The sequence below is a fragment of the Martes martes genome, assembly GCF_963455335.1.
Source record: "Martes martes genome assembly, chromosome: 13".
Lineage (NCBI taxonomy): Eukaryota > Metazoa > Chordata > Mammalia > Carnivora > Mustelidae > Martes > Martes martes.
Genome location: NC_137901.1, coordinates 62,273,989 through 62,298,562, shown reverse-complemented (window position 1 = coordinate 62,298,562; position 24,574 = coordinate 62,273,989). Strand labels below are relative to the sequence as shown.

The 24,574-nt window shown below is 56.0% G+C and overlaps 1 protein-coding gene across 1 annotated transcript in view; it reads left to right on the top strand.

Moving 5' to 3' along the window:
• Positions 1 to 1,059: 1,059 nt before the first annotated feature.
• The window catches only part of TANGO2 (transport and golgi organization 2 homolog), a 40,548-nt gene continuing 17,033 nt past the window's right edge, over positions 1,060 to 24,574 (top strand). The window contains exons 1-3 of the mRNA XM_080821937.1: positions 1,060 to 1,076; positions 13,317 to 13,412; positions 22,761 to 22,849. Of these exons, the coding sequence (XP_080678063.1) occupies positions 13,357 to 13,412; positions 22,761 to 22,849 (145 nt within the window). The 5' untranslated portion in view covers positions 1,060 to 1,076; positions 13,317 to 13,356. The remainder of the gene's footprint in view (positions 1,077 to 13,316; positions 13,413 to 22,760; positions 22,850 to 24,574) is intronic.

Here is a 24,574-nt window from a genome sequence, read left to right as displayed (position 1 = left end):
ACTGCCACTTGCCATCTTTTAAAAAATGGTGTAACTGCTCTGAGCTTCAATGTTTGCATCTGTAAAATGGGGGGGGGGGGGAATGACACCTGTGAACTGGGACCATGGGTTTGGAGTGCTTAGCACATTATTATCCTTAATGTAACTGTTTTCCTTGTCATAGTTTACTGAGTGCTAACTTTGGAGTAGGCGCTGGGCTCTGGGCCTCTGACTCTCCACTTTCCTTGCACTTAGGCCCTAGACACAGCCTTAAGATCACTGAAGGCAGGGAGCCCAGCAACTGCCTCTGTCCTTTTGAAAGGGCCCCAGTCAGTGCCCCTTCCCGCCTTCTTGCTCACTTGCTCACATATTACAGCTGAGGGTGGACCCACTCTTCATCCTAGGGCTTGGACCTCCAGGACCGCCTCAAAGTGGACTCAAAGGCCAAAGTGCCTGGGTGGGTCTGGAGTGCCCAGTCCAGGGTCTGTCCATAGTACAGCAGGATTGCGGGGCGGTGGGATGGGTAGGGGTGATGAGGGGGTGGTGCAAAAGCCAGAGCGTAGAGGCTGAACTGAACTAGGAGCCATAAGGAAAAGGGTGGGATGGCCAGATCTAGAGCCAGTAGTAGGTGTGGAACAGGACCCAGCCTGAGGGGCGGGTCCGGAAGTGGGCATGCCCCTATCACTCCCGGAGAAGGCCGCCAGGTGGTTTGGTGACCTATGGCCTCTGGAGTTCAGACCGCAGCCCTAATGGGTCCACGAAACCATGCCCTTGAGGCGGCCGCAAGCGGCAGCGACCTCCCATGGGTGTCCTCTGGGGTGGGGAGCCGGGAAGCCTGGGAAAGCGGCGGGGGTCACAAGACCCCCAGACGCCCGCGCAGACCAGAAGCTTGGCGCAGCTCTGGGGGCGGGGCGCCGGGAGGGCTGTAGCCCCTCGAGCGACAGCACGCTCAGCCAACGGTGCTCGCGGTCGCGGCGTGCCGCCCCGCCCCTGGAAAGGCAGCCCAATGGCGAGCGCTCGGAGGGCGTGGGGGCGGGGCCTGGGCGGTGGCGGTGGCGCGCGGGCGCGGCACCCGGAAGTCGGCGGCGGCGGAGGCGGTGAGTGTGCGCCTGGCGGCCCAGGCCGGCGGACTTCTCTCCGCGAAGGGCCGGCCCGGGATCCCGGGCGTGGGGCTCTGGGGGCGCGAGTAGGGAGGGGAGGGGCAGGGATGCACCTCCCCGCCCTGCCTGTTTCCCTTTTCTAATGCGTGGAATGGAAGTCCTGCGGCTGGGTCCGGAGAGACCAAACTGACCCCGATGAAGAGCGCCATGCGTTACTGGAAGGCGTTTCCAGTAATCCCCGCCAGAATGGGAGGCAGGGTCCGTTGGCAGGCCGGTCGGTCTCACTGCGGGAAAGCAAAGACTGGCGGTGGCTGGGAGCTGCGTGGTCGCTGCAGGGTGGGTGGGCTAGGGCCTCAGTTCTGAAGCCCTGAGTCACGGTGCCACCACCCTGTGGCCTGTTGCGGGGCAGCTGGGTGACAGCTGATGTTTGAGTAGGCAGCAAGTGCTGGGTCATGCCTGCGCTTGGACATGCCTTTTCTGGGGTGGCTCAGTTAGTCAGACTATCCCCCCCACCCCTGGGGGATCAGGGGTAGGGGTTGGGCAGGACTGCACCCAGGGCAAGGGCTGGCCCTGGTGCTGGGCTTTAAGACCCCTTCCCCTGCCCCAGCACATCAAGTGCTTCATGGGCTCCCCCCCGGCCCACAGCTGTAGAGTGAGCCTTTTGCCCTTGGACCAGTCCCTGAGCCTCAGCCCTTTTCCTCCAGCAGGGATATCACATGCTAGCCTGGCCTGGCGACCTGCTCCCCCCACCTGCTGCCTGCTATTTTGCTGCTGCTTTCTGGACTCAGAGCTTTCTTCAGCGAGGCAGATGGGATGTGATGGCAGCTATAAGGGGCGCCTACAGCTGGTAGCACTTTGGAAATGCTTTCTCGGACTTGCTTATTAATCCTCTGAGCAACCTTTTTGGGCAAATATTCATTGGTTGGCTGCTGTCCACGGTGTAGAAAACTCAGGCTGAGGGGCGAGGGGTGTTCCAAGGTCACTCAGAGCCAGGGCCAGGTCCCAGTGCCTCTGCTCCACCTGGGCCACTGTCTCGGGATCCTGCCTGCTTTGGTGACCTGTCTGGTGAGGTGGAGGCAGGAGGACACAACAGAGCCTCTGTGCTCTCCTCTCCAGGATCCTAGTGCTCCCATGTGGTAGCTAGGCTGTCCTGGTGCCCCCACCTTATCTGGCTTTTGACCATCAGCCCCAGTCCTGTGCCTTCATGTTACTGGCATGTCCATAGACTACAGGCCACTCAGACCGCCTGCTCTGATGTGTGGTGACAACAGCCTTCCCTGAATGAAGGAAACAGGCTGTCAGTTCTGCCCTGCCTACCCAGCCCCTGAATTGTTGTTATTGCCTCATGCTGCTTTTGTAACCTCATTTTGTGGGCTTTTTTTTTTTTTTTTAAGATTTTACTTATTCATTTGACACAGAGAGAGAGAGATCACGAGTAGGCAGAGAGGCAGGCAGAGAGAAGCAGAAGCAGGCTCCCTGCTGAGCAGAGAGCCCAATGTGTGGCTCGATCCCAGGACCCCAAGATCATGACCTGGGCTGAAGGCAGAGGCTTAACCCACTGAGCCACCCAGGCGCCCCTTTTGTGGGCTTTTTGATCACTTTTCACCATGGGTGTAACTGTGTGGTATCTTGGGGTCTCGTTTGTGTGCCTGGCTTCTGCATCAGAGGGGGAGGTGGTGTAGTACCTTCCCACAGAGGAAGTGTGACTGTCCTTCTAAGGACTTATGTGGAGAAATGAGGGGTCTTCAGAGCATGTCTGGAGATCAAAGGCCCACGGCAGGGAAGCCGGAAGGGCTTTTAGAAGTGGTGCCACACTTGTCATTGACGCTCCCGATGTGCAGGAACCGGGTCCATCCTTTGGCGACATGTCAGCGTGTGAGGGCATCATCATGGAATCTGGCATTCGTTGGTCCAGACTGTGGGGTGGGGTGATGGGCTCTGTGAAAACAAGGTCGTCCCAGGTCACCAAGCTGTATTTTGGTTTTCATTGTAGCTTTGTTTTTTTTCTTTCTTAACTTTATTTTTTAGATTTGCAAAAATGACATGTGTGCACTTAAAAGTAAAAAAGGCCATCCACCATCTCTTGGTGGCTCCTGTCACTTGAAATCCATCTTGGTGGGAATATTCTGTTGTCCTTTATTAAGCATGGAGACAGCAGAGGTCACCGTGAGGCCGGGCTGGCCCCTGGCTTGTGGGGAACCCAGAAGGGGCTAAGGTAGAGGGGCTGCCCTGTGTCCAGAGCTTTCTCTAATGCTCCTTCTTCCTCTCATTTGTGTTGCTCCTTTGAACAGCAGGGACAGTGACACTTGGCGTGGAGCTGAGTTAGTGCTCCCCAAACATTGTGGAGATCTCAGAAGGGAGTAACCCCCTGTGGAAAATTGGTCACGGTAAAACGCCACTTAGTCAAAATGACAAAACACAGACTGTAGAATCCTCGGTTGCCGAGCTGGGAGGAGGGTGGGGTGTTGCAGTGGGCCGGCTGCTCAGAATATTTACAGACGTCAGGGCTTTCTCAGCCAAGGCTCCCAAACAGCACAGCGACACTGTGTTCCCATGTGTGTTTACGTCCTCGGCTGGCAGCCGCCGGGAGGACATGATGCGTCACGCAAAAAGAGCAGTGCCCGCTTTCCAGCTCCGCCCCTGGGGACTGCCACAGTGATAGCCTGGTCTGCGCTGGGGGAGGCCGGGCTGTCTGGCTCCTTAGCCCAGGCACAGGAAGCCCAAAGACCCTGTCCTCTGCGTGGCCCCTCAAGACTAGACAGGCTGGCTAGTCTTGAACATGTATCCTGAGTGAAATGGAGCTGCAGATTCTGCCTTCACATGTGCAGCCAGCCAGTGGGAAATGAACATGATATGAACCGGGAGCCTCCCTTTCTGGGAGTCTAGGCCCTTGGAGGCCACAAGAGCTCCCCACTCAATCCTGCGCATCCCCATCATTCTTGGCTGCATTCTGATTTGGCATGTTTCTCCTCCATCCAGAGGCCCGTGGGCCTTTCCAGCTGACAAAGGAAAGTGCTCCCACGGAGGGGGCAGGCCCCCTCTCCTCCCCTGGCACTCCGGTTGTCAGGTGTGGTTTTGCTCTCTGCTCAGGGGCTGGTGTCATTGTGCAGAATTCTACAGCAGCCCTGCCGCACTGGGTTCTGCTTTGAAGGGTTTGCACCAGAGCTGCGTTTGCTCTTGGCCGGGTCTCCCATGGACAGACTCTTTCTTGGCTTTGCTTTCCTCGCTATGCCAGCCTGCCCATGAGAGGACACATAAAACACACCTGCAGCGAGAGTGCACGTGTTTTAAATGTCCAGCCCCATGGCCTATACAGGGAGCCCACCAGCCACACCACTAGCATCCATACTAAGAAGGCGTGCGAGCACCCAGCTGTCCCCTTTGTTCCCCAGACCAGGTGGCCCTGCCCTGACTTTTGTCCTTAGGGATGAAGCTGGCTTATTTCTGGCTTTGGTACCCGTGCCGAGGCGGTGTGCTCTCTCTGCTGCCATGGGGCTGCCAGGGAGCTGGGGAGCCAGGGAGCCAGGGCTCACTCAAGACTTACCAGCTTGCCGTGCTTCCTGCCCAGTGCGGGGGGGTTGGGGGGGGCGGGTATCATGAGCAGGGGTGGGGCACGGCCCAGCACCATTCATTAGGCTCTTCGAAGATTCTATGAATAGCCAGGAGGGAGACTTGGCCAGAGTGTGTGCTGAAGCTAAGAGGCCTGCCTCACATGCTGGACCCTGTGGAGCCCAGTGACTGCATGTCTAGGGTATGGCTGAGGTGGGACAGACCTGATGCCTGGCATCTGAGAAGCAAGGGGGGGTGGTCCATACCTTACACTGCCCTCTGGAGCAGGACACAGGCTGACCTGAGAACTAAGTCAAAATACAACCATATGAAGAAGGCAAGGGAAAGGACCTTTTGCTTTGGGACAGGGAGGGCGGCTGCTCTGCGGTAGCGATGGGGAAAACTTGCGGTAAAGAAACAGACTCTTTCCCATGGGCAGTGGCACAGGCAAGGCTGCAGGACAGGGGCAGGACGGGGAGGAAATATTGGCTACTGGTGAAACAGATAGGCCGTGAGCCTGCCCATACCACGTGCACCGCCCTACAGATCAGTGCGGCAGAAGTCCAGGGTTTAATACCCAAATCAGTGATTTGTGGATGTGGGCAGGCAGGTGGCTGTAAGGTGCGTGGCCCCTGGGAGTTGCCAGTATAACCGTGGTGTTTCCTGCCACCCCGAGGAGCGCAGCAGTGGCAGGCTGTGGTGCTGGCGGGATGCACCCCAGATACCACCCAGCCAGTGGTACCTGCACTGGATGTCTGGGGGGAGTTGGGCCAGGTCTGCTCACCTGAGAGCATCTTCCTCCACCCAGCCATTCTGCCTCCTCCGTCTCTGCCCTAGGAAGGTCCGCAGCCCGTTTGCAGGGCCTGGGCACAGGGCTCCTCTGTGGCACTCTGCAGGGGCTAGAAACGTGATGGGACTGAAACATCCAGCAGAGCCAAGTGGCCGAGTGAAGGGGTATGTCCCCGGGGGAAGCCATGCAGCGGCTAGCAGGCTAGGGGGACAGCTGCCCCTTGGTGAGGACAGCTCTGCACAGCCAGTCAGCGGGAAGACAGGGCAGCGGGATCCTGTGTGTGTGATAACCCCATGGCACACACCCATACTTTGCTGAGAAATATCTGGAGGCGTACTGCCGACAGGATACAGGGCTTTTGCAGAGTGAGTATACTTGGAAACTTTCCAGATGAGAGTGTGTGCTCCTGGATAACCTGATGGTGGGAACCACAACCACAGACTCCACTGGCCCACAGGAGCTGCTGTTTGTGGCCACAGGTGATGTGGAGCCTTGGGCTGGGGATGGACGAGTGGGTCGCAGGTGTGGGAGGATGGGTGGGCTGGGAGGAAGGAAAGGGGGCCAGCCTTGTTGCAAATGCTGGGGGAGATGGTGCCGGTTGGTGTGGGGTGGGTGGTGGGCACCATTGGTATGCGATGACTGTGAGCCCCCAGGCTGGGTTGGCCAGCAGCTGGGTGGCATTTGGAGTGCACAAGAGGGACACGGGGGTCAGTGAGCACCCCCAGCAGTGCTGAGGTCTCCTCATCCCCTGGCCACACCCTTCCTCATCTGGGCTAGCGGCAACAGCGAGGTCTGGTCCGCATGGCCCTTGGGCCCCACTTGTCTTCTCTCCCAGTGAGCCTCTGTGAGGTTATGGACGCGCCTTCCTTGGCCAGGGAAGCAGATCCTCATCGTCGGTCCATCCAGGTGCCGAGCCTTGTCCCCACACGGCCCTCACCTGAGCCACAGCAGCTGTCACTGTGTCTCTTGGCGTGTGGCCCTGACCCATGTTTGGCCGGGCTGTCTGCCCACCAGCTCAAGTCGTTTCCTTGTAGTGCTCTTGTTAGACACCATGTGGAGTGAGGCTTGGGGCTTGAGTCAGCTGAAAAGCCTGGTTATTCTGCATGATGGCATGTACCTGGCTGTCCTTGGCTGGTGGGACAGCTCTGTTGGTTCTTCTGGAAGGCAGGGGAGGAAGAGGAAGGCCCCAGCTGGAGTGGGCAGTTTTCAGAGGCAGCAGTGGGGGAGGGGGAGAATAGCAGGCAGCATGGAGCATGCGGAGAACTCTCAAAAGCCTCATCAGCAGATGGGCTGGGAGTGCCGGGAAAGCTTCCCGTGCTAAGAAGCACTGATATGAGACTCAGGACCCATTCTTCGAGTTTTGCATTACCAAGTGCTAAGAGCAGGGGAAAGCAGGAGCGGGAAGCTAGGAGGACTTCCTCTGGCTTTCTCAGAGAGAAGAAAGGGGCAGCCCATGACTTTGGTTTGAAGTGAACTTTCTGCTTTGGCCTCACACCTCGTAGGTCCTTCCGGCCGGGGCTCAGGTGTGCCCAGGGACTGTAGGTGTGTGCAGGGAGTGTGGGCCCTGGGCTCCTGGTGGGGGGGACCTGGGAGAGGCTCACACTCGGGCTGGGGGAGGCTACCCCGGGGGACACAGTGCTTCCTTTCCACGATGTGTTTCTAGGCAGGCCAAGGACACAGCGGGCATCCCAGGCTGTGGGCAGGCGTGAGGTGTAGTGTGGGGATGGCACTCTCGTCCGTGTATGTGTGGCCTCATGTACCTGCTCGGCCTGAGTCCCAGTCCCTGGGTTGGAGGCCTTTGTCAGATGCCATGAGAGAGAACTTACTTTAGAGCTGTGGCCTTTCTCTTCCCCACACGTGGGCCCTATTCAGTTCCAGGAAAGGCCTGGGTAGTTTTTTACGACAGAGTCATCACTGGGTCACAGAGGTTGGCTTCTCAGGTGAAATCTTGGTTGTGACGATGATTGCCTGGTAGCTGCTTGCAGCTGTGAGAGTCTCTGTGAGTTCTGGAATGTGGCGTTACTGGGAAGCCATGGGGCCGATGCTCTTGAGCGAGTGACTGCTGAGGCCACCTCCTCACCAGTGGGGCCCAGCCCTCTCATTTTTTCTGTGGAATAGTCCAGGAAGCGTCTCTTTGGGTACACATAGCCTGAAATGATAGGTGCCCCCTCGTCCTCAGCCTCTGTGCCCTGCGGGTGTTCTGGGCCCCTGTCAGGATGGTTGGCCACCTCATGGGCTCCATTTTCCAGCCCCATTGCTCACATGGCTTCCCCTCCTTGGTCTGGGCTGCTGTCTGGGCTCTTCCATCCCTGTGGGCAGCTCCGAGGCCCGGCTGCACCCTTGAGTTTGTGGCTTTTGTGAGACAGTACCGCTGGTGGGAACCACGTGTGGACGTGGGGACTTTTTGTCACCTATCACCAGCTTTTCCAGGGTTGACCACTGAGAGAACACTGCAGCGGGCATGTTGGCTTCTTAGCGATTCCATGAAGGCACTGGGTGTGGTGGTTTGTGGGTGGGCCAGAGTGGTGTTGAGGTGCGGTGCTGGGGGTGTCATGGCCTTCTGGGAGGCTGCCTGGGAGCAGATGCAGGGTTGGGAGGCCCACTCGGCTCCAGCAGCCCATGTGTGCCTGCCCCTTTGCTCTGAGCGCAGCTGGCAGGCGCCTCCACAGGCCTCCTGTGTGACCTCAGGCACACTGCCAGAACTCTTGGGGAGAGGGGAATCACCCCTGTGAAGCACCTGGCATGCCAAAGTTTTCCCTGGCTGTCCTGTCCTCTGCTCTGTGGCACCGGGGGCCGGCCTTCTCTGGGTCTGTGTGTCACCCTCCCAGAGAGCCAGATTCTGTGGCACCTGCCCCTTTTTGGTGGGGGTACTCCTTTGCATGCATGGGGTTACCTGTGCTGCCCTCCTGGTTGCTGTGAGGCCAAATGAGGGGAAGGGGAACCCTTCCCATGTGAAAAGGACAGGTCTGTGACATTCAGCTGCCATCCGCAAGCCGGGTGGTGGGTGTGCACACCACCATTGTTTTCTCCTTCGCCTCCTGGGGCCCACAGCATCCTGGGCGCAACAGGCAGGGGTGGGTGCGGCTTCCTTCACTGCTTGGATGCTGCCAAGCTTTGCTACCTCAAGGTGCCCCCCACCGAGGTTGCCAAGGCCCATGGGTGAATTTCCTGATCAGACCTCCCTGGGACCTTCCTGCCTGTCTCTTCCTCTAGCTGTGGGCTGCCCCTGGCCTGGAGGCTGCCATGGGGATGCAGACACTCCACGAGGGCCCAGGCTTACATGCCTGGTGGAGGTGGGGACCAGAGGGGTGGGGATGTCACTGAGAAAGCCAGGCACACTACTGCCTGGGTCTCCACCCTCCTTTACACATTTTACCAGCTCCGGTGTCCTTCCAGGGTGAGTTCCCCATGACGAGGGAAGAAACCACCAAATATGGATGAACCCCAGCCCCAGCTGGCATGGTGGGGCCTATAGAGGCCTGTCCCCATCTTTTTCCCGCTGTGCCAGCCTCGGAACCGTGGGTAGTGGAGAACAGTGTTGTCTTAGTGCCCCGAGTGGCCAGGCAGGCAGGCGTGCGATGGCAAGAGCAGGACGCTGTTTGCCCCTGTTAGTGGTTCCAGCTTCTTGCCCGCCCTGTGCCTAGACTGTGGGACAGTGCCTGGGACCACAGTGGCTGTATCCAGAGCTCACTCTGGGAGCCCTGCAAGTCAGCAGGAGGGAGAAGGTGGCCCAACAGGTAGGATGTCAGGGAGGATTTCACCAGGGCCTGGGTGGGGGCATGCTGGGAGAAGGGCCCTGCACCCATGAGACCTGCCTAGGTGAAGGAGGTTGCAGGGGGTGGTGGGACGTGGAGCTGAGAAGGGGTGGGGCAGTGGGCAGCGGGCCTGGCTTGAGTGGGGGGGCGAGGGATTGGAGAGAAAGGCAGTTCCTGATGGTCCCCTCCCCAGGGGCTGGCTTTCCTCTGGTCCTTCCCTCCCAATGACCACGTCTTCATCGAGGCCGCAGCCCTGGGCTTTGTGCCCACACCTCTGGCGCCAGGCTGCTTGGAGATCCATCAGTGGCCTTCCCTCCAACCACAGAGCCCTCCCTGCTGCCACTATCTGGAGGGCTGGGCTGCCACCCACATGGGCTGGCTAGGATGGTGAGGTCCCGCAGCCAAGTTGGAGGGCTCTACCTCTGGCTTGTGAGCATCAGTAGCCAGAGCTGCTCCCAGTGGATGGCCTTGTCCAGCAGCTGGGCACACAGCCCAGAGAGGTGCACAGCAGGCCAAGGCCTACATCATGGCCTCTTCTGATAACCCAGAGCTGCATGTTCCTGGTGGGACAGCATGTCCCTGGTGGAGTAAGCCTCAGACCCATCCTCTGCCCTGGTGGGGCTCTGAGTGGGTGGGATTTCAGAAGTGATGGCTTGGTAGGGCTCCTCCCACTGACCCCGGTTGGCCTGCTTGCCATACGCAGTGCCAGTTGACCTCTCCTGCAGTGTTCTCCTTTGTGGGAGAAACCAGCTCCCTGGGAGTAAGAAGGCCTGTGTCTTCTGTGGTGGACAATGGCCAAGTGGCGGGTGACCACCTGCTGCCCCTGGTGGGTGGGACACTTAGGACCCCAGGAGGCCCCATGTGCTTCCTACCTCCCTGGACCACATTCTGGACAATTTGACCTGTCTCATCAGCTGTGTCTAATCCGCTCATCGTAAATCCACTACTGAGTTTTAATCTGTGGTTCCCAGAGCTTCTGGTTCTAAAAGTCCTTTCCGGTGCTTTGCGGACCTCCTGGTTTCTTCTTTCTTGGATCCTTTTCCTGCAGATGTTCTCCAGCTTCATTTTTCTGCAGTCAGAGCCTGGTGGGTTTGTGAGATGTGTGGGGGATCACTTTCCGCTGCTCCTTGCTTAGGTGCTAGGTTTTGTTATGTGGCGTTCTTTCTGATTGTCTTGCTCTTTGTCCTGGAAATGATTGGTGAGATTTCTCAGAGGTCTAGCATGAAGATGAGAACTTCAGTTCTCCAGGTGCCGAGGAGCACTGTCAATTCGAGTCTTGGCATGAGGATCCCTGGACCCCCAGTGTGGCTCCTGCTGTGCTCTTGTGACTTCTCAGAGCTTCTTCCCCACTTTGTGTGCTGTCCCTGTGGCATCTGGGGGTGGCTGAGGATAGAGCCCACCCTCACCCTAGGAGTGGTGCCTTTCAGGGTCCCAGCTCCACTCAGGGGAGGGTTTCCTACTACAGTCCCGTCTTGGGACAGCCCTGGGCCTTATTTTCAGTCTCCCTCACCTTCACGGCCACCAGAGCCCAGTTTGCCCACATAGGCCCGTGCCCCAGGGAATAGTCAGCGTACTCTGCTCTCTTTTTTCTCTGGGTTTCCACGTTCTCTGAGATACTGGCCAAATCCTGCATGACCTTGTTAGTTCTTGGGTGCTTTTAAGATCTTTTCATATTCTTTTTTTTTAAGATTTTATTTATTTATTTGACAGACAGAGATCACAAGTAGGCAGAGAGGCAGGCAGAGAGAGAGAGAGAGAGACGGGGAAGCAGGCTCCCCGCCGAGCAGGAGCCTGATGCGGGACTCGATCCCAGGACCCTGGGATCATGACCTGAGCCAAAGGCAGAGGCTTTAACCCACTGAGCCACCCAGGCGCCCCTCTTTTCATATTCTTTCAAGCATTTTGAGTTGTTTTTACTGGAAGGGTCAGTTCCAGCAGCCTGCCCACCAGTCTTGATATCATCAGGTAAGCCTAGGATGCTGGCCCTAGTGGGCACTACCCGGGCAGCCAAGGGTGGAAACCCAACATGCTGCTGTCACCTCGGGGACCTCTTCTGCATCAGGCATTGCTTTCAACTCCATCTCCTGGCATCCTGCATTTCTGCAGTGGCACTAGTCACCATGGTGATGTCACCTGCACAGCCGAGGGTTCTACCGAGGACAGGGATGGGTCCCCTAGGCATCACTGATGCTCATGCCTGCAGGGGCTGGGGCGGGGGGGACATGGGACTGAGTTGTGGGGATCCCTCTAGGGCCTGTGGGAGCCAGTGGCGACATTAGTGGTGTGGATCCCTCCTCCCTGACCCCCTCCCTCTACTTCCCAGGCCAACCAAACCAGTGAGCAGAAGGGAGTGGAGAGGCAGGGACAGCGTGGTGTCAGCCACAGGAAGACCTCCATGTGGCCCTGAGCTGTGGTCGTGTCCACAGTGCCACCCTCGGGCTTCGGCCCTTCCTTGGCTTTTCCATGCTCTGTGGCCAGATCCCCTGCCACCTGTCCACCCACCCGCCCACACTTGGGTGCTGGTACAGCTTAGAGGGCAGGGTTGGCATGGTAGAAATGTCCTCCTTCTGTGAGTCCCCAAACAGAAAATGTTTCAGTTCAGAGACCCAAGAACTGGGAGCAGTTGTGCGGGTCTAGAGGGGGCCCTCACCTCTCCTCTGTTCCCCTGCCCCGTTCCATGGCCGGGGTCCGCCTCTCTCTGGATTGTATGTGTGTGGGTGGTGGGGACCCTGTCTTGGGGAACTGAACTAGAGCCCCTCTTGCCCACTCCTCCTCCTCCTCCCATGCCTGAAGGGATCACTGTGCCAGTGGCCCTCACAGCAGGCTGGTTCCCTCCTGGACCCCCCAACCCCGCCATGGCTTTAGGAACGGCACAGTTTTTGTGGTTTATGTTGAAACCTGGAGCAAGGGTGGGCAGGGTCTGGGCATCACATCCCACCTTCTCCCAGCTGGGACCCAATTCACAGACCCTCTTTACAGATGCGGACCCCAAACCCTGCTCTACTAGGCACTATGTGCTTGCTCTTTTGGGGTGGGGGATAGGCAGGGTACCACATGGACCCTCCCCAGCCCCAGCTTGCCCCAGGCTAGCTCACTGGGAGCTCAGCGGCCTCCTTCAGGCACATGTGCAAACACACACAGTCACATGCCCGCATGTAGGCATAGGCGGGAGCACACACACGCAGATACCCACACGTGGCTGTACACTTGCACATGCGCGCAGACCTCAATGCCTCACATGCACGCACATCTGCCAAACACTCCCTCACCTCCCTTGCTCATGAGGCTCTTTTTGGGGTATCTTTTTTGGCTCCCTTCAATACCTCCGCAGCCTCTATGTCATCCATTCCCTGGCCCTGGCCTCTGGCTCCGCCCTGCAGCCGTGCCCCGGCTTAGGCACACATACAGGACCAGAGCCCCTCACAGCCACCTTGTCCAGGGTCAGTGGCCTCAGGAGCTCATCTCCATCCTCAGCTCGGTTGGGGGTAAATATCTGGTGGGCCTAGAGGCCACCAGGCCCAGGGCCTGCGTGTACAAGGATAGGCACTTTGTCCTCGTTCCTTGGGACCTGGCTGCCTGTCCACTTCACCAGCACCTGTGTTTTGCCCCTTGGGCCCACCTGCTTACATGGGTCCCCAGGCTGCATCTGTGCTGTCATGGGTGGATGGCGTGGGCTGGCATCCCCAGGCCGGTCAGATGGGATGCAGCCTTTCCTTGGGGGGCTGGGGCCTGGAATAGGTGCCATTGCCAGGGGATGGGATAGTTTGGTCTAGGTGGGGGGCACGGAACAAACCACAGGGCCACCCAGGTGTGGTGGGGAAGGGTGCCCACCGGATGCCCCAGCTGTGCCAGTGGGTCTCATTCTTGCTCCTGTAGCCAGCCTCCACGTGGTGTGGCCAGGGCCAGTGAACCTTGCAGGCAGCGGGGGACAGTCTGGCCTGTGCTGATGTGTGTGCACAGTTAGGGAGATGGTTGGCTGGTGCTGCTGGGCATCATGGTGTCTGGCATATTCTGCAGTGCCCCGTAAGGGTCAGGGGCATCCCAGAGGCAGGTCGTTCTGGGCCAGGGAGCACTGCAGGTGCAGGAAGGCAGTGTTGTGTTGTCTGCTGTTTATTCAACTCATTTTTTTTCCTTTTCCCGCAGACTGGTGATCCTTTGTGAACAAAGCCACTCTCAGGGACCCATGTGCATCATCTTCTTTAAGTTCGATCCTCGCCCTGTCTCTAAAAATGCATACAGGTAATCCCCTTGCTCTGTGTCTGCGGTCCTCCGCTTGGCCTCAGGGTCCCCACTGTCCTCCTAGTGCCCAGGTGGGGACAGGCTGTACAGGCTGGGCCTGCCCTGTCCCATGGTGGTTACTCAGTATGGGGTGTGGCAGTGAGTACCGCTCGGTGGCAGAAACGCTGAACTGACATACAGAGACAGCTGCTTAAGGTCACTGTGTGGGCAGCACAGAGGAGCCACGTGCGGCCAGCCAGGGGTACACCCTTGTGGTCTCGACAGGGCACCAGGGGTGGCAGAACTGGTTTGATGAGCAAAAGCCCCATTTGGACTGGCTGGTCTGTGTTGCCAGTGGAAAATCTGGGTGGTGGTGGCAACAGAGGGTCTGTGGGTCCTGAGCTGGGGAATGAGGGTAGGGGCGGGGAAGCTGGGAGACCAGCAGAGGAGGTGGGAAACTGAGGCCAGAAACGGGTAAGACATGATCCAATGCATCCCCCCCCGCCGCTCCCCATGACCCTGGGCTCTGGTTGTGCCCCTCTGTTCCCTGGGGCAACCTAGTGGGAATTCATCTACGTTTTTCCAGGTATGAGACTGAGAGGTAACCCAAAACCAAAAATTACATTTAAAAAACCAAATAAACATTTTATTTATTTATTTATTTATTTATTTGACAGAGAGAGAGAGCAAGAGAGAGTGAGAGAGTGAGTGCACAAGTAGGGGGAGCGGCAGGCAGCGGCAGGCTCCCCACTGAGCAGGGAGCCCGATGCAGGGCTTGATCCCAGCCACCCAGGTGCCCCCAAAAATGATATTTTAAACTGATCACTAGTGCAATTGCTTGGAAAGTTTTCATCATTTTAAAATCTATACCAAAGGGATGCCTGGGTGGCTCAGTCGGTTGGGTGTCTGCCTTCGGCTTGGGTCATGATCCCAGGGTCCTGGGATCAAGTTCTACATGGGGCTCCTTGCTTGGTGGCGAGCCTACTTCTCCCTCTGCCTGCCTCTCCCCCTGCTTGTGCTCGCTGTCTCTCTGACAAATAAGTAAATAAAATTAAAAAACAAATAAATACATTTAAAATTTATACCAGAAATGATTTAAATCATCTTGACTAGCTTCTTAGATTCGAGTCATCATGCAAAATTGCACAGACACCATGCTGCCTAATTTCGTGCTGAATGAAAGTCATTCCAGGCCAGGGGCTGGGGACTGAAGAGTCCCTAGTGTTCCCATCATTCAGAAGAGTGGCCAGCAGGGCCAGGCCAGGATCCTGGAGCTGACCCTAAACGACCCCCAGCAGAATGAGCTCTTTGAGTCAGGGTGCAGCCAGTGGGCAGAATCCAGGTGCATTGATTTATTTGAGCTGGGGAAGCGTAACATCCAGAATTATTAACCATACTAGGATTGGAATGCCCTGGGCAAAGCTCCGTCTTCCACCCTCAGGCTGAGAGCCAGACTTTGCTGGAGAGGCTCAGCCGCGGTGCATTGACTAGGAAAGAAATCGCTGGGGCGCCATAGCAGCAGAATTTGCTAGGAGTCTACTCTCCAGTGTGCTGGCAACTGTCGAGGGAGGATACTGGGCAAAGGTGCTGGCCACTGGGTGCTTGGGGGAAGCCCTATGTATATTGGGATTCATCCTGGGGAAGCTGGAGAAAGGGGCCTGAGGAAGCACCTTGCAGCCAGGCCAAGAAGCCTCTCCCTCCGGGGTGTCTCTCCAGCGCCCTCTACTGACAAAACTTAATAAGGTATCAGCCGCAAAGTTCAGCTCCTTTATCATGAGTAGGCAAGGAGGGGCAAATTTGGGGCTGAGTCATAAGGACTGGATCACGGACATGGTTGACCCCTTTGTGCCCTTCTGTGCTCACATGAACCCTTACATACCAACAAAATGACTCCGTTTTCACCTGAGAAGTGAAGGATTTCTCGCATGGGGACACACAGTCTGACAATTCCTGGGTCTGTTGCTGGCTGTATTTACAACCACATTCAGCCGCAGCCTCCCTGAATGTGGTGTTTCCCGAAGTTACCGCCAGTTTCTGTCAGTAAAATAAACACGGGAAGAAGGAGGAAAGAGGTCTCTCTTGCTTTTGCTCAGGATCTCTGTGTCACTGCCATGACCTCTCCACGAGACAGCCTTGGCGTTTCTCTCCAGTGTATTCCAAAGCCCCGAGCCAGAAACTACATTTGCCACCTCTTGTGACTGACCGAATCCACTTGTTTACCCTCTTGCGTGGGAAGGCAAGAGGGGCTTCCGGTTGGAGCGCCTGCTCTAGCTGTGGGGCTCTCTGGCCCATGAGAATGGGTGGGCCGCAGGCTCTTGGTGTCCATGGTTCTGTATGTGCGTGATAGGAGAAGAGGATGGGGGAGCAAGGGGGGAACGCCTCGGGAGGGACACTGCAGCAGGTCCAGTGAGGAGAGGCCAAGCCTGGGCCTGTCTGAGGTTGGAGAGAGGTTCCCAGTGTCTGGAGTGGGATGGGGAGCAGGCCAGGCTCCAGGGCCATCAGTGTGGTAGGGAGGAGGCCCTGGATGGGGCCAGCAGGACCTGCCCCAGCACCCCTCTTGCTTTAGCCATCCCTGTCCTGGACTGGGGTGCACCAGCCTCTGTCCCCTGCATTGGCATCCACTGCTGTGTCTTCCTCTCCCCACCCCCAGCCCCACAATAACTGGCAGGAATAGGAATGTGTGCCATTCTAACCACGGACAAATGTCCAGTTCAGTGGCATTAAGTACATTCACATTGTTGTGCAGGCTTCTGTGCCATCCATCCATCTATCTCCAGAACCCTTCATTGTCCCCACTGAAGCTCTGTCACCACCAAACACTGACTCCCCGTTTCCCTCCCCCCACCCCTGGGAACCACCAGTCTCCTTTCTGTTTCTATGACCTTGACTGCTCTGGGGACCTCATATGAGTGGAATCGTAGTATTTTTGTGTGAGTGGTTTCTTTTACTGAGCATAGGGTCCTCAAGGTCACGGTGTAGCAGGTGTCCGAATCTCCTTCCTTCTTGAGGCTGAGTAACATCCCACCATATGCAAGACCACAGTTTTATCCACCTATCTCTTGATGGACACCTGCACTGTTGTCCCTTTTTGGCTGTTGTGAGTCATGCCACTGTGGAGATTCGCATACAGGTGTCCGTTTGAGTCCCGCTTTCCTTTCTCTTGGGGGCAGATACCCCAAAGCAGAATTGCTGGATCATGTGGCAATTCCGTGTTTGACTTTCTGAGGAACTGCAAAATTGATTCCCTCGAGTGTCTTTTGATGGCCATGTCATAGGCTTCCCAGGCCATGTCAGCCCATGTCTCCGTTTGGTGGCGAAGTATGTCTTCACAGTGTAACATCATTGTGCACTGTACAGACCAACTTCTCTCCCACCAAGCCGGACAAGCCAGGTGCTGGAGCCACCATCCACTTGGACTCTGCTGCCCACCAAGCCAATCCACGTGGCTGGGACCAGTCAAAGACCCTGTGCTCCATGTGCTGTCTTAGGCACCCTTAATTTCATCACACATGCAGTGGCCTCTTGACACTTGGGGTAATGGGAAGCACCTGGTTTTGTTTGTGGGTTAAGCTCATCCCTGCAGTCACCATTGCTCCCGGGTCCGATGGTTGTGAAGGGGACTTTTGTAGCTGGGATGGTAGCCATCCTTGCCAGGTGAAGTTGGCCTCTGAACAGTGTGGATTTGAACTGTGCCAGTCCACTTACATGCCGATTTTTTAAAGTATGATACTATAAATATATTTTCTCTTCCTTATGATTCTTTTTTAAGATTTTTAATTTTTTCTGAGTAATCTCTACACCCAACGTGGGGCTCGAACTTACAACCCTGAGATCAAGAGTCGAGGATTCCACCGACTGAGCCAGCCAGGTCCCCCTCTTTGTGATTTTCTTAATAACGTTTTATTTTCCTCTAGCTTACTTTATTGTAAAAATATGGCATGTAATACACATAATATATAAATTACATGTGAATTAACTGTTTATGTTATTGGTAAGGTCTGAGGTAAACAGTAGACCAGTACCAGTTAAGTTTTAGTGGAGTCAAAAGTTATACATGGATTTTGGGGTGCCTGGGTGGCTCAGCTGGTTAAGCATCTGCCTTTGGCTCAGGTCCTGATCCCAGGGTCCTGGGATAGAGCCCCGTATTGGGCTCTGCTTAGTGTGGAGCCTGCTTCTCCCTCTCCCTCTGCTGCTCCCCCTGCTTGTGCTCCGTCTCTCTCTCTCTCCCTCCCTCTCTCTCTCTCCCCCACCCACCAAATAAATAGATAAGAGCTTTAATTAAAAAAAAAAAGTTATACATGGATTTTTGACTGTGCAGGAAGGGGGGTTGGTGCCCCAACCCCTGTGATCAGGGGTCAACTGTATATGTAAATAATTTAAACATCTCTCTGCCCTACAGAAAAGAATGAGACAGCCTCACCTTTGATGGCATGGGCAGTGTCACCCCCAGCTCTACCTTTGCTGGATGCTGATCTCACAGGCGTGTATTTTCTGGCTTCCCAGGAGTCAGTTCCTGAGAGATGAGCCTGTCCCTGTCATCCCCTGCCTGGGCCTGGCCCAGCGATGGTGGCGCTTGGTCTGTGGCCTGCCACTTTGCAGGCCTGCTGGTGAAAGGCGTGGCTCCCAAAGCATCTCTCTTTCTCTTGGGCCTCATTTGATCACCATATCATCTGTTTCCCCATGAGAGAAAGTGTAGCCCGCTAGAGCATGCGTCCTGTGGTCTGTTCTGCCCAGATTTAGCAGTCCTAGTGTGTCATTGAGTGACACTCCCTGGGCGCAGGCAGGGAGGGAGGGAGCCAGCTCAGCCCCTGCCCAGGGAGTGAAATGAGCATGGCCACTTCCGCAGACCAGCTTCAGGCCTGACGCTGAGCTCAGCCCTGGTATCCCATGGCCTACACTTCCTGTCCCCCCATGTTACCCTCCCACTGCCCCTCGCTGTTGGGGATACCTGTCTCTCCAGGTGTGGCAGCCGTCCCCATGTCACATCCTACTGACCTGGCATGACTCCCTAGATGCCCTTGGGCCTCTCCATCTATCTTCTTGGTGCTGAACTGGCCCTGGTAAGGGGGGCTCCTTGGGCGTCAGTCCCTATAGGGGTTGCCCCTGCCCAGATGTGGGATTCCCCTGGGTGGTCCCAGTTTCTGCCTCCCATGCCCTGGCACTTGGAACCTCCAATTTTTGGCGACGGTTATCCAGTGTGAGTACTGTCTGGGTGCCTAATGTCCGTTCTTTTCGTTTTAAGTTTTGGTACTGATGCCTGCAGCACTGCAGCGAGGAGTGGAGCAGAGGAGAAATTATTTGAGCAGCTTGGGAGGTGCTGACATAGAAGTTTTCCCTGCTGGCTGCCCCAGGGTCCCAATGACCTTGCTCTGTAGAGGCAGTGGTCTTTCCCCGGGATTCCAGTTCTCCCCCTGTTTGCAAAGGGATACATGCTTTTTGGAAAAAAGTCATACCCTACAGGACTTACAAAGTAAAATGTGAGCTCCCGTAACCCCTGTGGTAGGCTCCCAAGATTCCTGCCCCCGCTGTACACATCAGTGTCATCCATTCCCCTGGTCGTGTGTGGGACTGTGGGGCTAAACGTGAAGGGATTTGGCCAATGTGATGAAGGTCCATAATCGGCTGCCTTGGAGGTAGTCAAATGGGAGCAGTCCTGGGTTGGTCTGATGTAATCAGGGGACCCCCAGTGGGGCCAGGCCCCTCCTGAAGAGAGAAGCTGCTGTGCTTGGAGGGGCCCATGGCCAGGAACTGGGAGTGGCCTCCAGGCGTTGAGAGTGACCCCGGCTGAGGACGGGAATTCTGCAGCAACCTCAGGGACATGAGGAAGATGCTGAGCCTCAGCAACACCCTGCCAGTTGGCACCTTAGGGGCCGCTGAGCAGAGCACACGGCACATCCAGCCCGTGCTCCTGACCGCAGACTGAGATGAGAAGTAGGCCCCGCTCTGAGCTGCTGCATGCGCATGCTATGTGTGTGGCCATTTGTGAGGCCCCAAAGAAAACAAGTACACTTCCTGTTAGGTAACACCATCGTGGTTGTCGTAGAACCACCATCTTTATCAGAATGTCTGTCTGTCTGTTTGTTTGTTTATTTATTTTTAAGATTTTTATTTATTTATTTGACAGAGAGAGAGAAAGCACACAAGCAGGGGGAGCACCAGGCAGAAGGACAGGGAGAAGCAGGCTCCCCGCTGAGCATGGAGCTGGATGTGGGGCTCAATCCCAGGACCCTGGGATCATGACCTGAGCTGAAGGCAGACACTTAACCAACTGAGCCACCCAGGTGCCCCAAAATGCCTGTTTAGACTCATGAGCTGAGTCTCCTTGTTGACTCCAGTCTGGACAGGCTGCTGGGTGAGCTGTCACATCCTTCTGGTGGCTTCCATGGGACTCATCACTGCTGGTGACATCATGGGCCATGGCCCCGGGCACCTGCTACCTGGCTCTAAGTTCTCCATGGAGGGTGCACAGATTTGCCCCCTCAGATGGTACAGAGACCCCCCCCACCCCATAGTCACAGATTTACCCCCCCAGATGGTGCACAGGCCCATCCCAGATGGTGCACTGACTCACCTTCTAGACAACACACAGCTCACCCCCTAGATGGTGCATAGACTCCACCATCCCGACTGGTGTGCAGACTCCTCCCCCGCAGGTGGTGCCCCCCCCATGGTATACACCCTGTCCCACAGGTGGTACACAGACTCCTCCCCATGGGTGCTGCGCAGGCTCACTCAGGTGGTGCACACCCAATACCTCGAGACAATGCACAGACCCACCCCAGTCGCAGGGTGAGGAATCCTCATCAGTGATGAGTTGGTGGTGGTTTCAGTTACTAGAACAAAGCTTTGGATGACTTGCTGTCCTCAGAGCCCTTGGCTTGTGGGCATGGCCCCTGCCCCTGGGTGCTGTGGCACAGATGGCCTTTTGGGGTTGCAGCACCCAGAAGTGGTGAGTGAGGGAATACTTTCTCTTACTTAGAGCCTTGATATGAGTACTCAGGCCCACATGTTTCCCAATTAGATATGTAATGGAATCCCCAGCAAACCACTAGCAATTCAGCGGAATAGCGACCCCTTTTTTTTTTTTTTAAGATTTTTATTTCTTTATTTGACAGAGCACAAGTAGGCAGGGCGGCAGACAGAGGGAGAGGGAGAAGCAGGCTCCCCACTGAGCTGGGAGCCCAATGTGGGGTTGACCCGCGGACCCGGGGATCACACCTGAGCCAAAGGCAGCTGCTTAACCGACTGAGCCACCCAGGCGCCCCTAAATAGTGACTCTTGTGGCAGCAATAACCCAGCAGTTAATATTCCTAGTTATTAACAAATGTGTGTCGCTGTTCCCTGTTTTAAAAATAGTAGGGAGTTGGAAATCTTAGGACAGAAGGTTCTGCTTAGTCAGCTTTTTTTTTCTTTTTCCTCTCCCTAATTTTTCCTTTTCTGGAGACTTACATAAGAATCAGAACCAAAAAAAAAAAAAAAAAAAAAGAATCAGAACCAGAAGCCAATAGTACCAGTGTCAATTTGGGAAGCACCTCCCCGGCCTCCCTGGGTCCCCCCCACCCGCGCCTGTTCAAGTGAGCAGAGGAGCAGGAATGCGTGTCTGAAGGAGAGCAGTTTCTTGACCACATGGAATGACCTCCGCCCACAGGGGTTGGTGGGGTCCCCGGCCCATACAGGCAGCCTGTGGAGCAGTGCCCTCTGTGCCAGCCGGGGTGGATCCAGAATTGAATCACAGAAGAAAGGGACAAAGCAGATGTGGTGGAAGATAGGGGTCAAGGCCGAGGGGCTTCTCCCTAAGGCTGCCTACCTCAACCTGGGGCTGGGGTCCGACAGATGGAGCTGCAGAGGACTGTTCTAGGAATGGCTGGGGGTTTGTATCAGGGACAGTGACTCCTCCCTGAGTGCCTGTCCCCAAGACCTGGAGCAGCCCAGAATGCTGTGTCTGGGGGGATAGAGAGCTACCACAGGTTGGATGGGTATCCCGAAGGTGGTGACACTTCAGGGCAGATCCGGAGGGTTTGACGGTTACCCCCAGTCCTCGGCCTCATTGATGCCTGTGGCTGGGGCTGAGTGGGGAGGTACAGAGTTGGGGGGGCTGTTGCACACAGGACGAAAGACTTTTGTGGGCCTGGGCGGTGGTGCGGGTGCCAGTTTCACTTTCAATTTTATGAAGTTTGTTAACTCATATTTTACTGAAAGCAAGTATTCATAAAAATCATTTTTTTAAAAGATTTTGTTTATATGAGAGAGAAAAGAGAGTGCCTGCATGAGCAGGGGGGAGGGGCAGACAGAGAGGGACAAGTGGACTCTCCGAAGAGCAGAGGACCCCATGTGGGGCTTGATCCCAGGACGCTGAGATCATGAGCTGAGCTGAAGGTAGACACTTAACCGAATGAGCCACCCAGGTGCCCCTAAATGTTCTTACACATCTAAGAATCAATACAAAAATTATTTTGGAAGACTCCTTGGGGTCTGACCACTGACTAGACCGACTTGGTTTCAGACCCAATGTGACCACAGGTGGCCAAGCCATAGCTCCTGGTCCCGTGTCCTCTGTACACCTGCCCATGGTGCTCGGAGGGTCCTTTGGCCATCACATCTTTTTTTTTTTTTTTTTGAGGGATTCCAGCTTTTGGCCATCACATCTTAGACCCAGAGAGGTCTCATGGACGTGCAGTTCCACTCAGTCACTGTCTGTGTTCTTATTTAGAATGGCAAAGCCACCTAGAAAATATGTTTTCTTATGTTAAAACTAGAGCTCTTTTGAAAACGTTGACATCTTTTCTACTTGCCAACAAAAAACTTGTTGGATTCATAATGCAAACCACTAGAGAAACACAGAAGTTCTTACCCTCTTCCTTCCCCCAGACACCCCAAAACTCAGGAGAGCAGCCCCCAGAGAGCCTGTGCTCTGCTCCAACGCATACCCTGGCCCCTTCTGGTGGGCATGGTCACGATTCTAAGAAGTCACAGGCTCACGGTGGATGGCCTTGGGAAGATGGACAGAAGGGGTACCTCTCTGCCGCCGGGACACCTGGGACACACTTGGTCCCAACTGCTAAGGGCCCTCCCCTCTGTAGGTCCTGCCACCCTTTTTGGGTGAGTGGGGAATGCAGGGTGGCATGGGATATGCGTCTTTGCCCAGCATCTCCTCTTTTCTTTGGCAGGGTCCTAGGGCACAGTCTTGGCTGAAGGCTCCCTAGGAAACCCACCTGTCTGGAGCCATTACTGACCTTTGTTTCCTGCAAGTTCCTGTTCTCTTTAGGACTTGCCTTTGTTGCTACGGAGGCAGATTTTCTTTGTCAACAGGAGGAAAACATTGGCTTTTCTGTTTTCCCCAGAGACCTTTAGTCATGCTTTCTCTTTCAGGCTCATCTTGGCAGCCAACAGGGATGAATTTTACCACAGACCATCCAAGGTCGCTGACTTCTGGGGGAACAACAATGAGGTCCTCAGTGGTGAGTCTTTCCTCAGGGGGCAGCCACAGCATGGCGGGAAGTAGGAGGCCCTGAGTGCCTTTAACTGGTACTGTAAGTGCAGGACAAATGAGTGGACGCTGACTGGTCTCATGGGGGAGGCTCCCAGGTTGGGGTCTGGGGCCAGCATTGAGGTGACCAGCCCTGAAGTGTCTACCCAGCACTGGCCACCTGTTTTCATGTGTTGTGGACTCCCAGAGAAGTAGCTGGAAGAATCGGTTGGTTTATTTGGCTCCACCTTTTCGCAGTGGGGGTGTGGTCGGGTTCATAGGAGGTGCAGGTACACATTCGGTCACCCCATGAAGCGTCGTGTGGTGTGTGTGTGTGTGTGTGTGTACGCACGTGTGTGAGCGTACACCTGCACATGTTTCTGTTTATACACCGGTGCGCCTCGCTCCAGAGCTGGTCTGAATTTGGGGAGCAGAGGCTTGGTTGGAGCACACTCAGATGGGAGCTGCGTGAGGAGTTTCCACAGAGAGAGGCGGAAGTGGAGGTGACAGCTGTGTCCCCTGCCAGCTTAGCCCAGTGGACAGAGAGCAGTTTCTGCCCATGGGGGTCTACTTGGAGGCACGTGGACAGGTGCTGGCCAGGCCAGGGTCCCTTTGCCTGCAAGTTGGGCATCAGGGAAGCATGAGGGAGCCTGGCAGAGCTGACAGGGGTGCTCAGGGGCCCAGTGGGCTGAGTGGGTAGCCTCAGGGGCCTGGGGACACCAGGTGTGCCCAGCTTTGCCTGCAATATCTAAAAGCTGGACTGTGGAACTTCCACAGAAGGCCTGTATAGACTGGTTGGGCGGTGGTGTGAGGGAAACACTGCCCAGGCTGGATCATCCTGGTGCCATGTGGGAAGAGGACAGGAGTGGGGACACTGAGGCAGGGCAGTGTCGTGGACAGGAGGTCTGGCAGGTAGTGGGGAAAGCTGCTGTGAGGCTGTGAGGTGAGACCCCTCTTGCTGAGTGCAAGAGGGAGAAGAGGCTAGGTCTCTGAGTTATGTCTTGGCCTCCTCAGAAGCTGCACAGGAGACTGTGGAAATGTCTAGACATGAGGATAGAAATGGGGGGGCAGGAGACCCCTGTTGTGTAAGCTTCAAGTACCTCAGTATGGTAACCCCAGAGGGGATGCGTATGTGGGGTCCTTGGCTGGGCCAGCCATGGCTCTTCCAGATGTTGAGGGTCAGGTCTGCAGGGCTACATGAGGAGGACTGAAGGGAGCCTGTGGGCCTGGCCAGTACCATGCCAACCATCCTGAGCTAGAGTAGAATGGAAGGGGGTCATGGGCATAGGGCAGGCTGTATGTGTCGCTGCTACAGGGCATTAATGGGAGACTGAAGTGGCGTTGGGGGTGGGGGAACTGGTCAGGGTGGGTGGGGTGAGGGCCTGATGGCACTTCTTGAGTATTTTTGTGGATGAGGACACAGACGAAGGGTTAGCCTGTTGGGCTCCTTTGGCCATCCTGGCCACCTGCTTAGGCACTCTGGCCTGCACTCTACCCCTAAATCAGGGCCAATTTGTAGTGATTTGGAGTTGGTCTCTGGCATGCTGCTACGGGGCTCCTGCCAGGTGGGAGGGTGGCCTGGCTTCATGACAGTGCTGGGTGGGCCCAGTGGCACTGCACCAGTTGGGGCTGGAAGACACTAAGATCCACATCCTCCCACTATCCGGCATCACCAAATTGTGTGCAAAATTGTAGGCCAGTGGTTCTCCAGATGTGA